Here is a 16,053-nt window from a genome sequence, read left to right on the forward strand (position 1 = left end):
TCGAAAGTTAAAAATGCTCTAAAAATATTTCTTAGCCATGGGGAGATGTTGTTGTATCTTATTGAAAAGGCTTGGAATTTTCAACAAGTCCGAAATGGTTCCAATCGGTTACGATCCGCTAAAAGAAAATTTTATTTGCTGGCTAATTGTACCCCGGTCTCCCCTAGACAGATAATGTTTATTTGCATGTAATAAGAATTTACTATTATATTGTAGAATAAATATATAATTATTTTGTTGTTTCAACACTTGCACATATTGAATTTCCAATATTTCAATGTTTTACAAGGATAATATTTTTTGCAAAATACAATGGAAACAGTTCCTCGGTTTTAACAATATCTTAAATTTACTGTATTTTTTAATACTTTTCAAATTCGATTCGCAAAATTTTGATATGATTCAAAATATTCCATGGAATCTAAGAATTTGGTAAGAATTTAGCAATAACAGTAGATATGCCCTCGTGTTAAGAAAAGCACGTGCCACTGCGCGATATTTGTCGACAACAGCCCATAAATATCGTTTAGGTGAAACTTTGTGACGAATTTATCGGAGAGTAAGGAAGTATTGTCAGAAGTTCAATGTTGATAAACATTTGAGGTCATAAAGTCTGCAAATTGCTCCATTAATGGGGTTAAAATTAATAAACATTAGACCCCATAAGACGGTCATTTGGCATTCACGGTGTTTGTAAACAATGACCGCCTGACATGGGGTGCTAAGACTGGCTGAGTTTGGAAGAAGCTCATTTGCAATTGATTGAGGGTTTAGTGTGTGTCACTTGCCTGGTGGCCACATCTTGTCTGGATTTGTGGAAGTCAGCTGATTGAGCTCTTTTTTTCTGTCTTCCTCTTCCTGTCCACAGAGATGCTCTTTCTCATCACCGTCGAAAACCCAGAGCAACAATAAATCCATCTCGTTCATGTCAATGGGAATTTAACGAGTATTTCATTGAGCAATAATATGGCTATAAAATTTTACTAGAGAGCCCCATATAAAGGGAACGAAGTGAAAGAATGTTTGTTCGGCGCGCGCGCCTTCACTTAAATTATTTTCTATAATCCTACCAATGTTGAGAAGTCATACGGAGAGGAACTTTTCATGTATATGTGTGAATAAATACTCAAGCCCAAGCGAGTGATTTATTAGGTCCAATAAACAATTATTATGTATGTATTATGTAAGATCTGTAATGAGTGTGCAACAAACATCAATTCAATACTCAAGTTACACTCTGCACGTCTTGTAAGACATCACCGACTGCTCCAGAAGGGGTGGGGGATATTAATTTATTTTATAAGATTCCATAAAACTTTTATATCGTGCGCTAATAGAGCTTACAAAGTAAAATTAGTCGCGATGTTGAACTTGACACTGAATGTTTTTACTCTCTGAAAAAATAAACACATTTTCGTAATTTTTACGATGCCAATAAATACCTAGGTTAGTTGTAATTTTTAATGAAAATTTTAGAAAGTATTGCTTATTTTTTTTGCTCAGGAAAAATTTGTAGAATTTCATATACATGTATTAAACTTTCAAATCTCCTTCTTATTGTTCTTCCGACAAGATAATTGTAATAAAAGGGGTGGCAAAACGTCTCAGGCTTTGCGCAATGGTCGAGCACGTGACTTCTCAATAAAGTTATTTAATAGTTTAATTCTTGAAAAAAAAAACACAATATTCACGAGTGTGATGATTTCGTAAAATTAATTTTTGCTCCACAATTTGAGTTTGAGGCTACCGGTTCACAACTGATCTGAACAAATTAATAAATCATTCAAAAAATACACCGAAATAATTTAGTAATAAATACAATTAAATTTCGATAATTATTATTTGTCGGTTCATACATGTTTCTTTTCTGGTCCATGATCGATTGAAACCGGTTCAAACTTAACAAAGAATTTAACTCTCTTCGTAACGTAAAAGCACTTGAAAATTTTGATGAATTAGGAGAAACTTTCTTGAGGCTGAAAAAAACCTGCGTCTCCGGAAGGAACGTTTTTAAGAAATATTGACAGGTTTAGGCAGATGCTTAGAAAAATTATCTTGAGTTGGAATATCCTTTTATCATACAATTATCCACAAAAAGCAAAGTCATTGCATTCATTAAGTGTTCGTTATAGAGAAAAAAATTATGTACAACAATAAATACATTGATCATGCCATATAATAATATTATTAGATTGTCCAGGCAGACATTCCTTATAACGTTTTTTCAAGGTGGAAGGTTAAAATGGCTCTGTTTGGTTTCGTAATGAACCAAGGTCTTATTCATATCCCATAAGTAATTTTATCCGAAATTCAATTACGTTACTACTAAGCTATTTTGGGCGATATTTTGAGTGATTCAATCTGTTCAATAAATCGATTGTGAAGCGATAAACGGTAAATAATGTATAAGTTACGAATTCTAACATTCCGGAGAAATGGTAGGGTCTAAAGAATCGCCTATTCGGCATGAAAAACTCATTAGAAGTTTCGTTTAAAAATTTGATAGTTTTATTTAATGTGTCTTATAAACAGTAAGTAATATGACGATTTTTCTTCAATTTACCTTTTTTCTATAAGGATAGACGGTCAAATTTCATAAATAAAGTGGCCTAAATAGAAAAAGTTCCAATCAGTCATGACACAAGTTTTTAAAGTAGCGAAAGTGTTTCTTCGAACATATCGCTCCTTGGAAATTACAAGGGGCCAACTAATTTTCGGCAATTTTTCAGGAGACAACATGAGAGATTCAAATTTGTGTAAATAAGTATATCAATTTAACGACTGAACAAAAACAATTTATTTCTTTTCTACTTGTATGAGCACTAATATATACATCGAAACTTTTATATTTTTACCTTTCAAAATATGTTTTTTAATGAGTTAGCTCCTTGTCATTCTAAATGATGTACAAATTTTGCTGAAATTAAAATGACAAGGGATGAACTTGCTTGAGTTAGTCCCCTGTTTCACAAAAATTTGAACGTTGAATATATTTTGTGTCCCTTTACTTCAAACAAAATTATGCAAGTAATCAAAAAGATTAAAATTTTGAAAAACTTTTCTAATAACGAAATTTAATGACTTATATCATCCGAAAATTTATTAAACTGTCTTTCTAAGTGCATTAGAATCTCAAAATCGCAAAAAAGTGAATTGACCCTTTGTAATTTTCAAGGAGCGGTATACAGATATATAAAATTTTTTATATAAAGTTTAAAATTGCTGAGAAAATTTTAAGGAAGTATTTGAAGTGGTACACATATATCCCCAATATCTCACTCTTGATTTTTGTTGTTATTTTTCAAATTTACTAATACATGTTTTTAATCCAACATTCTTTAGGATCAAGCTTAACAGCAGCTGTTGGTGTGGGAACCGTAGGATCTTGCACACCTTCAAATGCTCTAGAATGGACTGGTCAGGTGACAGTACGAAAGAAGCGCAAGCCCTACTCAAAGTTCCAGACGCTGGAATTGGAAAAGGAGTTCCTCTTCAATGCGTACGTGTCGAAGCAGAAACGTTGGGAGTTGGCACGGAATCTTAATTTGACGGAGAGACAAGTGAGTTTTTGTGTTCTGTGTTTTGTATTTCTGCAATCCATAAGTGTTTTCTTTTTTGATTATAGGTGAAGATTTGGTTCCAGAACCGACGGATGAAAAATAAAAAGAATTCCCAGCGTCAGGCGGCTCAGCAAAACAATAATAACAGCTCGAGCAGCAACCACAATCATGGACAAGTTCCACCACAGCCCCATCACAATCCACATCACATTAACTTAGGTCTCGGCATGACCCATCACGGGCCCAAGATGCACCAGTGACCCTCAGAACATGACGGTACCATGGGGTTTGCCACTTTTTGAGCCCACCCAGATCAATTAGCGCCCCAGGGATAGACACCTAATTACCTTGACCTTCAGTGGACAATTTTCCATGGTGTGCCGCCTGCCACATGCTCTGAGCTTTGGAATAATACTTGGGCTTTCACACAGAAAATTTTCAATTGAACACAATATTGAAAAATAAAGAGAAAAACTAGTAATATTGTCATGATAAGATCCCTGTATTAGTAGCTAATAACACATGTAGGTTTATTTGTAAAAGAAATGCAAAAGAGATTGGGGAAAAATATCAACAGTAATTTACATTTTAATGTAAATAAAAATGTTGTAAATCTTTTTTTTAATGTCCTTTTGTAGTCGAATGAAATGCAAGGAAAAAAATGAAAGAAAAGAGTGACAGTTCAAGGCAAATTTTTCGTGAAAATTTAGGTTCAATTCTTGTTTTGGTAAAGCCACTTAAGAGCCTGAAAAGCTCTCAAAAACTATTGCAATGAAATTCAATAATTTATTCAACAAAAAAAATTTCTTAAAGAATAACTTTAATTTCAAATTATTGATGACCACAGAAACTCATTTTTTTCGTTATACTTACAATGATATGTGATTTTTACTAATTTATGTTTAATTTCAGCGATTTGTAATGTTTCAATTTACGTTTTCTAGTTAATATGCGTATTTAACTATTGTGATCATATTTTATTTGATAACGATGATGAGTTAACCTTTGATTTTGTCTTTCAATAACAAGGTGTAATAAACAAGGAACATAAGGATGAGACAAACAAATTTACAAGTTTTATAGAACATCTGTATAAGATTCGGCAGAGAAAGGAAATAAAATGCAAATTCAAGAAAAAAATTAAGAAATATTTTAGGATTAACACTGAAAGGCCATTGGTAAAATTTTATTGCAAATCTAATTTCATAATGAAGTTTGCGGTCGTATAGAAATACTTTTTAATAAAAAATGGTCGCGAAAGTTGAATACGTTTGCAAAATTGAGAAAAAAATTTAAGTTTTATTAAATGACATTTATTAAACAAATATGGAGCATACAACTGGAAGATACATCAAGTGCGAAAGCCTTTGTTTTAAATGTCGTACAAGATGATTTAGGTAAATTTTTACCGAATGACTTAAAAAATTGTAGATGAGATAACTTATTATAATTTTGTATACTAAAACCAATCGGAAAAAATAGAACAACCATACCCGGGATATTTGCAAACACACATTAATGTAATAGAGAACACTTTAGACATGTACTCTAAATAAAAAATATTTAGCCTGTAATTTCAAATTAAATTATTGTAAATACATAACTTAAATTCAATAATTAAATAACCATATTGTAGATTAATCAATAATGCTAAAACAAAATAAATAAAAAAATAAATGTGCTCAAACAATTTATGTACTTGATCAGATAAAAAAGTAAAAGAAAAAAACAGAAAAAACAGAGTTACTTGGGAGAATTTAAGATTAGAGCTCTTTAAAATTAAAAAAAAACTTCTTACAAAGGCTTTTTGTAGCAAAAAAAAAATAATGAAACAACAAATCGAGCAGAAAAAACGAAAGAATTTAACAGATTAACGTGTATTTATTTTAAGTTTTTATTTCTATTATTGTTGAATTTTTGATCTTTGCATTTATAGTTTTTTTGTGTAATAAGGAAATCAAGTTATATCGTATTTGGTTAAACCTTCAGCCAAACTTAAAGTTTTTCTTTGCATAATGAATAGTCAAGAGATTAGTGAAGAAAAGTCCAAAAAGAAAAGCCCTGCGATTTAGAAATCACTTTGATGTAAGGATTTTATTGCAATTATTGCAGATGAAAATTCCAAAGTACAAAAAATGAGAAAAATAAGAATTAAATAACCAGATCATGAAATAATCTGTAAAAGAAAAATCTTCAAAATATCAGAGCGAATTTTTGAAAAAAAATGGAAATAAAAGGAAAAACCTCTCTTTCAACCGAATTTAGTAAATAATCTTGAATAGATTGCTGCATTGACGCTAAAATCTCATAGCAAAAAGTATGTTGAAAGCAATTATTTTTTTTCTTTGTGTTATTTCCGTAACTGTATAGAAAAAAATAAAAAAGGGGATTGAAAAACCAGAGATTTCAGGAATAAATGAAAGATTAAAGAACAGATAGTGCCATAAATGAACATTTTTCTCACTCACCAAAATATATTTCAACTAACAAAACAATCTTGAATGTCTATTGAAATGCTGTTTACTTTAGACAGAACTCTTTTCTAAAATTTATTAGGTAAATTTCCATTTAAAATTGATTTTCTTCATACATTTATTTTTTTTTATTTTGATTTTTGGAAAAATACAAAAGTTTTTTAAAAAGAATCTCCGCTCGAAAATAATTCACCAGACAAAGTAAGAGAAAATAAGATATTTAACTAAGTAAGTTAATTAATATATTTAGAATTTGATTATAAAATGAGAGAAATAAAAAAAGAAAAATATTAAATATTGATATTAAAGGACGAAAAAGGACGCATGGAAATTGGTATAAAAATGATTGTATTTGATGTAATGTGAGTCTTACAAAATTAGTTAAAAGAAAAAATGACATGAGGAAAATGAAGATGAATCTTTCTGAAGTATCTGCAGAATTACAATGATATTATTTATCCTAAAATATAATATATACAAGATTAATGGTATGCGCACAATTATTTTTGTTTTGTAAACATGTTTTCGAAATTATTGTGGTTGAGAGAGATAACCAAATATAAATTTCGCATATATTCCGTGGCAACTAAATTATGTTAACAAAACAAAAGTATTTATGTGCTGCTTAAGACTTCTTCACATTAAACAAAAGACAAGCATAATTTTGCAAAAAAAAACATCGGTTATGCCACAGAATGTCAGCCATTTTGAAAATTATGGTTGACTTATGCAAAAATAGATTGAGTGTTTGCAACATGTGAATGAAGCTTTATTATGATGTACACATAATTAGTTTTGGATACATGTTTTTGAAAGCTAGCGAAACATATTTCAATTTCAAAGATATTTTCAAAAATAATTGCGAGTAGATCGTAATACCCTGTGTTTTCGCACTGTAAATAGTCAAAGAAGTAAGTCAATAGGGTGAGGAAGAGAAAAATTTTGCGTAAATATCGTGGGTAAAATCACAGAAAACATTTTAGGTAAAAAAAAAATGAATGACAATTTGGACAATGATGGATATATTATTATATCGAAGAATGATGAGCAGATAAAGATGAAAAATTAAGCAAAGAATAAATAAAGCATTGTACTTTCTGGTTCCTTTGTAAATTACTTGATTTTAGATGCCTCGCAGCATAAGCATGAAGGGTATGATGCAGGTGCAGGTGAGTTTACATAATTTACATATTCTCAGATTTTGTTTTTTCGGGATATGTTTGCATCCTGAATTGATAAAGGAGTCTTGGAACAAGTAGCTCCATCTCTTGATGAGATCATTCACTAATAAAGCAATAAAAAATTAGCGCATGCGAAACTGAAAGTTCGACCGGAAAGCCAAGATGAACACGAAATAAAGACTGTATTTTTTTTTTTTAATTAAAATGTCTAAATGTCTATTGGCTACCTAATATTTCGCTTACATTTTCGTAAATATTGACACAATCAGAAATACAGCGGCTAATACTCATAATGACCTTATAAGACCTCCATCTTTAGCTCATTCCACTAAAAATATCAATTTGCATATTTGAGTTACTTGTGGTGATTCTGAATTTTAATTTACAATTCATTTTGTGCTTCTTTCGCTGCGAATATTTGTTTGAATTCTAAAGTACTTCAGAATGGTGGGTTGCAATAAATGATCATTTCAATAACACAATTTGGGTAGTGATTGTAATATATCAGATCACATTAAAGTTCGCATAGGTTGCATGATATGAGAATAACACGTGAACACAACACAATGTTGCAGATAGTCGTATGACATTTAATTTAAATTATAATTTTTCAGTTCTTGCTATTTTTTCCATTAAGCCGGGGTTCTGGTCTTCTGGCTTGTCACATGAATTGTGAGCACAATTTAATTAAGTCTTAATTGATGGGGCGAATAAGAGGAAGAGAAATTCAGCCAATATGTGTGACAGAGAAAGCAGGAAGAGATGATGAGAAAAGAGTACTAGGGTGGAAAAAGAACGATGGTGGATAAAGGAAGTGGAAGTTATTGCAGTTGGTGGATGAACATTGGAAAACGCAACATAAAATGCCGAGAAGGAAGATGGCCAAGGGGATTCGACTGTATCTGAAGCTCTATACTATACCCTCCTCTTTTTTGGTGGGGCTTTTTTTGCGCATTAAATGGGCTTCAATGGCATGGAACAATTTTCCAACCCTTGTGGGGGGATTTGTTTATGAGATTATTGACACTTTGCTTACCCCTTAGATGTTTTTGTTGCTATACAATAGAACTTTGTGCGTTGTACAGAAAAAGGATTTTCCATTACCATTCCTTCATGACACACCCTTCATTTTGCCTAGAAGCTTAAGAGTCCGAGCACAACTAGGATAGAAAAGGCTATCATTATGTGAGATATCAGTGAAGGAGTAAAATAAAAAAAAAAAACAATACAACACAAATATAAATATTTATTCAAGTCACAATTGAATTTTCACGCATTCTGAATTGCTAGCACCCCGAGTTACACGCATTTCGAGGTCCCCTATAAAGAATCTCAGCTAAATGTTTCTACAGTGCATATTTCTCAAACGATTGTGTTTATGTTCGCTAGAAAGCTGTTGTAATTTCTGACCAATCTGAAGCGGTTCCAATCGGTTATGTCCTGATAAACAAGCGGTTAAAAAACCAAAGCTCTTTTTATTCCATATTTAATTCTATGCCTCTTAAGCTGTCGGTTATCATTTCAATGATTTACAAATCGGTGTAAATCGGTTGTACACCAGTGATTTAAAAAATTCAAAGTCATTATAAATTCCACAAAAAAAGTTCTATTATAAAGAATTAAGATAAAACTAGAGGAACTAGGAAACTCAGAAAGGAGCACCTTTGAAATTGGGATTTATCACCTATTTTTAAAAAAAAAATTGAGCCTTGTGATATAATTTAGCTTCTCAATCAGTTTGTGCAGTTAAATTATATCACGATTACGGCTCAAGTTTATTTAAAAATACGTGAAAAATCCCAATTTAAAAGGTGTCCCACTTCCCCTTACAGCGAATTTGAGAATATTTGTTTCAATAAACAAACTTAATCACACGTGAAAGTTATCATCAAATCCGAAATAGAAAAGCCTTCCGAATGAGAGGTAGCCCAATTGAGAGAGTCCAATTGAGTGAGAGTCTACTGTATGATGCTTTTTCTTATAAACGAAAATTCTAAAGACCTGTAAATCATACGAGGCTACACAGTTAAAAATTGCGCAAAAAATAACGTGTAATTTCCAAATTACCATTAAAAAAATATTTATTTTAATTTTTACCTCTACAATAGTAAATTTTGTACAAAGAAATAATTTGTGTAACAATATTTAGATAAAATTCAAAAATGTAATTTTTACTATTATTAAAGTTCAACAATGTCACGAAAAAGTCGTAAATGTTACACAATGTGTAATATTTTTGTGTAAATTCACCATTATTCTTTTACAGATGCTGGAAGCATTGATATCGGTGAGTATTTTCCTTTATTTTCCGAGTTGTCACGTCCTAATTTTGTTTTAAACAACGAAATTCGGACGGAAATAAAATTTTATAAGAAAATAAAAATTACAAATTTGAAATTATATTTTTCTATTTTACACACTTAAATTTTCAAATTTTTCAACAATATATAATGCAAATTACATACTAGAAAAATTGCACGCACACGCTCAAAAAATTGATATGTATTGCAAAATTACAAAATGGTGTAAAAACCCGCCATTAAAAGGTGAGATTCTTAATAATTCACCTACTATAATCCTACCAAAATTTCATGTTGTCCGATCGAGCTCAAACTTTGCCAAAACGTGTTTCATCACTTCCTAATCACGAATATATGGGTGACTAGAAACCGTTCCCGTCCGTCCGTCCGTCCGGTCTTTGAAGCTTAATAGCTCCCAAACTAAAAAAGATATTGGCTTGCGGTTTTCGGCAAAGGTTATATATCGCATGAAGATTGCAACTTGGTGCATTGACCCCCCACCCCCCACCCCTCCTTCCTACATTTTGAAGACCCCCCTTTTTTTGTTTTCTCAATAGCTCCGCCCCTATGGAATCGATCGGGCTCAAACTTTAGTATGTTATAGCTGGGCCTGAGAGCTTTCGATCAATGCCAAATCCTCGACCCGAGCTATAAGGGTTCAAAAAAAATCCTGAAATGGCCATAACACCGGTTCTAATTGTCAGAATTTAAAAAGTGAGGGTATTTTGGAAAGCTCTCGTGAAATGCCACTTCCCTTTCTAACATCTAAAGTTCATAAAACTACCGCTAGGGGCGCTATTATCAAAAAGAAAATTTTTCAATTTTCTAAGTTAAATAACTCAAAAATGCCTTTGTGCATTTGGGCTGAAATTTTATTATCTTGTATCCGCTGATTATATCTATCAAACAAAAAAATACTTAAGTCAATCCATAACCCCGCACTCGAGCTATAAGGGGTCAAAAATCGAATATTGACCGGCCTCTATCTCCGGTTCTAATTAACATTTTGAGTCAAATTTTGGGTTTTTGGTTTCGCCTCGATGAGCACTTTCAGATGGAAGTTCAAAAAGTCACCACAGATGGCGCTGCGATAGCGTCAAAATTCATCAAAATTCAAACTCATTTTTCTCAAAAACACCATTGTGCAAGAAATAGACGGAGACACTGAACCTTTCTTGATTTTCACAATTTTATTCTCTACGACGTTTCGAGGATGGATGTCCTCTTCATCAGGTCTACAATTCAATTGAACAATTTTTTTTAGGAAAAAACGTTTCTATCAAAAATATTTCTTATGAATTTTCTTACATCGAATGTGGCAGGGAAAATCACGTACAGGTGGGAGTTCTTACACTGCACTTGAACTTTGATCACAACTTGATCCGTAATGTTCACCATTCGACTGGCTGGCACAGAATGAACTCTCCTTTGAGATCAATTTTCATCATTTTTCATCATCGATTTTGCCGTTTAAGTGTGAAAAAATTGACTTTTCCCATAATAACGCTTTGAAACCACTCAGATGACAATTTGACTGCTTCTACTCGATCAAGACACTTAAAATAGGGTTTTAAATGGAAAGACTCACAAAATACAACAATTCTTTGATATAGTTGAAGTTCATCAAATGAACACTTGGGGCGCTCTGGGCGAAAAAACGAGTTCAGGTTCAGAAACAACGTCGATTATCTCGGCTTCTGAGTAATCGATGAGATCATGTTCTTCTGCAAAATTATAGAGAACATCCTGGTCTATATTTCACCCATATATCACTTTTCTGCCAGTCCATCCAAATCCAAATATTTTGGTTTAAAAAAAATTTGTATAATTTCATGAATTTGATTCAAGATAACTGAATGGCGTCCCCCAACTTCAGCTCTAAATCGAATTTGCGTACATTTCGAATTCGCTCACATTAAGAATCTCACCTACATAAGCCGGTTAGGATTATCTGTCCATTTAATTTTTTTCACTGTGTATTTCTGGTACATAACATATAAGCCACGAGTTCAAGTATTTCGCAAAGCTGGGACGCTTTGCCAATCCTTTTTCCCATTAAGCGGGAAAACTCGTAAAGACCCACAAAATGAGTTGGGTGTGGGTTTGGTGAAAATGTCAAAGGGGAGTGTTCCTGGATGGTAAACACACTAAATAAACATAACCACTTATGGTGAGCTTTCGAAGCATAATGTTTGATTTAATCATATGTGGGTAATATTTGCAGCACTTAACCCGATAAATGGGTGGCATTTAATCCATGTAGGGGGCCCAGCTTCGATTCCAATCGCAAAAGCTAATACAGACATTCAACCCTCTGAACAAACATTCAGTTCCACTCTCTCAATTATTCTTATGATAAGATTTCGTGACAGTTCCTTTTTGGGGTAGTTCTTGAAGGATTTCTTATTCATAAAACTGCAAACGTGACTTCTGTGAAATTTTAACATAAATATTTGATGTCCAGTAAATTATTCCCAAAACAAAATAAGGATTAGGAAAAAATCTCTAAAGCGGGGCAGTTTGGAAAGTGGGACCGAGCAGTGTGGAAAGTGGGACATCTCCCTAAAAACTTGATTATAAATCAATTAAATATTTTAATTTACGATCAAACGTTTATTCATCCTAATTTTATGACTATTTGAAAACTTAAAATCACGAAAGGCGTTACTTTACAATCAAAGAGTATGATATGCAAAAAGAATTTGAAAAATGTATTTTAATTATTTAATTCATGTCCCTGTGCATAAATAATACATTATGGGGCTGTACATTCGATTATTGAAATAGAATATTTGCTTTGGGAAATAAGAGACAAATTGAAATATTTGAAGGCTGCTGCATTTAAAGGCAGACGACTTTCACAATGTCGACTTTCCTCCTTACATTCAATGTGTAAGTTTACGCAGAAAAACCTCATCAATTGATTTTCTATATATTTAGTATAAGATCTTGTCATTTAATCACAATATGTCCATATTTTGAAAAAACGGTTAAGATTCTATTATAGAATATTTCACAAGGAATTTAAAGATGAAAAGAGAAGGAAAAAATAAGTATTTGTTTAGCTTAAAAATTCATTTGAAATTTTACTTTTCTTAAGTGTCCTACATTCCAAAATTTACCCTAATGTATAGTTTATTTATTAAACTTTTAACTCGATTTTTATTATTTGATTTTAGTGTACATTTATTTAATTTGCTTTGAAAGTTAACAAAGCCAGATAACATTCTTTGAACTGTAATAGGACCTTCGAGATATTTATCATCGACTTTTTACAACTTTATTTTTTTAAAAATTTACTATGAATATTGTCGTAGTTTTCGATATTTAGAAAAGTTGTAGCATTTAACGAGATCTTTCCAATACATCTAAGATCCTCAAATTCTGGAAATTATAACGGTAGGTTTGATAATTTTTTAACTCCTTAGCGCAGTTAAGGAGAGGGAATGATTTTTTTTATTTGAAGTTCTTAGATTCACATAACGTACTTGAAAGTTGAGACCGATTTATACCATATGGGCTGAGTTATTGAGAATATGAAACATGCAAATTGCATTATCGACAACTATGGTTGATATTGACATATTATACTAATTTTGTGATTGAAAATTTATCAATGCAAATTCTTGAAAGTCGGACACTTAGAGAACAGTTTAAATTCATAAAAAAAAATTGTGTGTTGCAGCCGTTTATCATAGTCCGATTCTCAATGTGTCTAATATTTGGCACCCGACTTTTGCCCAATTACTCTATATATTCAATTTATATAAAACTCTTAAGAATTGTGTAATAAAATCTTTTCACAAAAAATAACCATTTTAGAATTTTTGCACGCACAGTAAACCCAGTTTTCAAGTAGCGCAATACGTGTTACGAATCATTTTATTTTATCTCTAAATAAAGTTAATAGTGAGATGAAATAGATGATGTAGAAGCCTTTACCGTATTTGAAGATTTCTTTACCAAAATTATTTCAGTGAAACGGAAAAATAACAAAAGTGAAAAGAGTACAGTGCCCGCTCCCTAATCCGGATCGCCGTAATCCGGACGAGTTATCGACGGTTACATTTAAAATAATTTTGAGGTAATGTATGCATGTGTGTTAAGCAATGAAAATGAATTATCCTGTGATGTTTTTGTTTAATAAATGAAGTATAATAGCATAGAATTCTCTAATTATGTCTTTTTAATCTCTTTTAAAACTTTTATTCTAATTCTACAAAAAAAACTTGTATTATATTTGCGAGACGTTGAACAAATTCAAAAACTCCATCCGGATTACGAAGCGGACATCTGTCATATTGTCTCCCAATCATCTGGATTACAAAGTGGGCACTGTATATGCAGAGGTGGTTCTATTATTTTTGTCGCAACTGTATGTAGGTATATATATATTAATTTAGAATATATTCACACAACTTATGTATATATAGTTCTTGTACCTCATATTCATTCAACTATACTTCTCTTGATGAATTATGTACATTTCTTGTTCTAATAAATAAGACAGAAGTCACTGAAATCTCAATGTAATAAGAAGTGTATATATTTATTGTCTGAGATCTGAGATAAAATTATCAAGTTATCTTGTCTTTATGAAAATTGCAGGAAATTCGTATTAATTTATATATCATGACATGAGCTTTCTCTCTTGAATTGAAGATTACAGTTTTTGTTTTAAATTGATGCTTCCAGCTGTGATTCTTTATCAAGTATCATATCATAGCTGAGGCCTGAAATTACAAGATGGTTAGGAGCTGGCATTTCAAATTTCTCTGAGTTTTTTTGTTGTTGAAATTCCACTATCAGCTCAATAAAATCTTTTCTTCAGAAAAAAAAACACCGCCTTCGAGTACAAATGAGGGGAGATGGGTGAAATCGTGAAAAATTCAAACAAGGTGGAGGAATGTTGTGGGAATTGTGAGGGAAAACTCTGATGGTTCAGATGAGGCGAGGCATTCCCAACAAAAAAAAAGGAAGAAAATCTCCGGAGGAGAGAGAGATGCTCATGCTCTGTGTGGCTGGATGATGGTGGATTGTCGGATGATATTTTCTCCGTAGCATAGCAGCCAGTTGCAGTTTTTATGTTTATGGGATCTCTCTATCCCCTTCACTCACGATGGCGCTATCGCGATACCATCTCATTTTCACTTTGATGGTTTGTGTTCCAATAACAACATCGGTAAGAAATTTCAAATGGTTCCGTGTAGGGAAAATATTTTATATATTTTCACTTAATGTGACGTTGTTAGTGTGCCCGCGATTTTCGACTGTGAAAGATCTTTCATCCTGGAAAGTCCTTATTTAGTGGCTAAGGGTATTTTTGTGGTTTATTTTCAATGCTATAAAAGTACAACATTTATTCATGGAGAGAAGGCTTAAATAAGAGCTTATAAGATAAATGCTATGTAGAGTAGTGAGGAATATTCAGAATAGGAAAATACGTTCAGGAGTGCCCAGGGGAACTGCTTCTGACAACGACGGTTTGGATTGAGGATTGGGTGGGTGGAAAATTGAGACTATGGGGCATTCAGGGAGGACGCATGTCAAAGGTTACAGTGGCAAAAGCAACCAAAATACACCCACACATGTCTAAAATTCTATCTTTCTCACTTGTTACACTGCGAGAAAAGCGTCGCATGGGGAAAAGTGTCGGTGGTGGAAAAAGACGAATCAAGAGAGACAGCGCGAGAGACCTCTAAAGGAGGTCTTCTGCCACATGGATTTTGTAATATGGCAACGCCTATACTTGTTCGGTTCTAGGACTCTCCGAGAGAATAACCAACGTCTTGCACGCCACAAAATTCCCAACAATTCCATCTGGTGGCGCGCGTCTTTGAGTAACTGCCACCGATGAATTTATTGGCCAGGGACGTGGAAGAGACGCGGGATGTGCCTGGGGATTATACTTTGCCTTCATGTTTGTACAAGCTTATGTAGCGAAGAGCCATATAAAATTTTATGTGTACGCTCTATGTGGTGGAGAGATCGAGTGGTACAAATTTTGGACAGTTTTCTATCACAAGTCTTCGTTCTGATAGCATCTTTTTTTGCCCACGCTCGTCCGCGATGGACATTCTAACCGGGAAAGTTTCTCTGGTGAAAAGTTTTCCATCAAAAATTACGCATCACTTAGTTTCCGCAGGGGCCAAGATTCTGCCCCAAGGCCACAACGGCCCCTAAAAATATCTAGACGATGTTCATGACGTGCTGACTTGTGGATTTTGAAATTTTTAATAAGAGAAAAGTGAAGTGTTTTTCCACTGACAAAGTGCAATGGAGCTTTAAATTTTCACAAGCTAAATCATTCAAGTGTTAAGTGATATGTTCCATCAAGTAAATTATTTACCATTTTCTCACTCATCAGTAATGCCTCATTTTCCAACCACAGACTCTCTATCAATTTACACTCATGAAAATTTCACCGACTCTTCTCAATTACCCACCACTCTTTCACACTAAACTTTTCCTCCACACGCCTTCCACTCAGTGGAAACCCTCATTCTCAATTTATATAATATCTTATCTGGTGATATGG

At 32.8% G+C, this 16,053-nt stretch overlaps 1 protein-coding gene across 2 annotated transcripts in view; it reads left to right on the top strand.

The window, feature by feature from the left end:
- Positions 1-7,135, top strand: part of LOC129809623 (homeobox protein abdominal-B) — a 59,484-nt gene extending 52,349 nt beyond the window's left edge. For both annotated transcript variants that reach the window (XM_055859581.1, XM_055859582.1), the window contains exons 9-10: positions 3,343-3,560; positions 3,626-7,135. In XM_055859581.1, the coding sequence (XP_055715556.1) occupies positions 3,343-3,560; positions 3,626-3,820 (413 nt within the window). In that variant the 3' untranslated portion in view covers positions 3,821-7,135. The remainder of the gene's footprint in view (positions 1-3,342; positions 3,561-3,625) is intronic.
- The last annotated feature ends 8,918 nt before the right edge of the window (positions 7,136-16,053 follow it).

Source organism: Phlebotomus papatasi, chromosome 1, assembly GCF_024763615.1.
Source record: "Phlebotomus papatasi isolate M1 chromosome 1, Ppap_2.1, whole genome shotgun sequence".
In the NCBI taxonomy this organism is placed as follows: Eukaryota; Metazoa; Arthropoda; class Insecta; order Diptera; family Psychodidae; genus Phlebotomus; species Phlebotomus papatasi.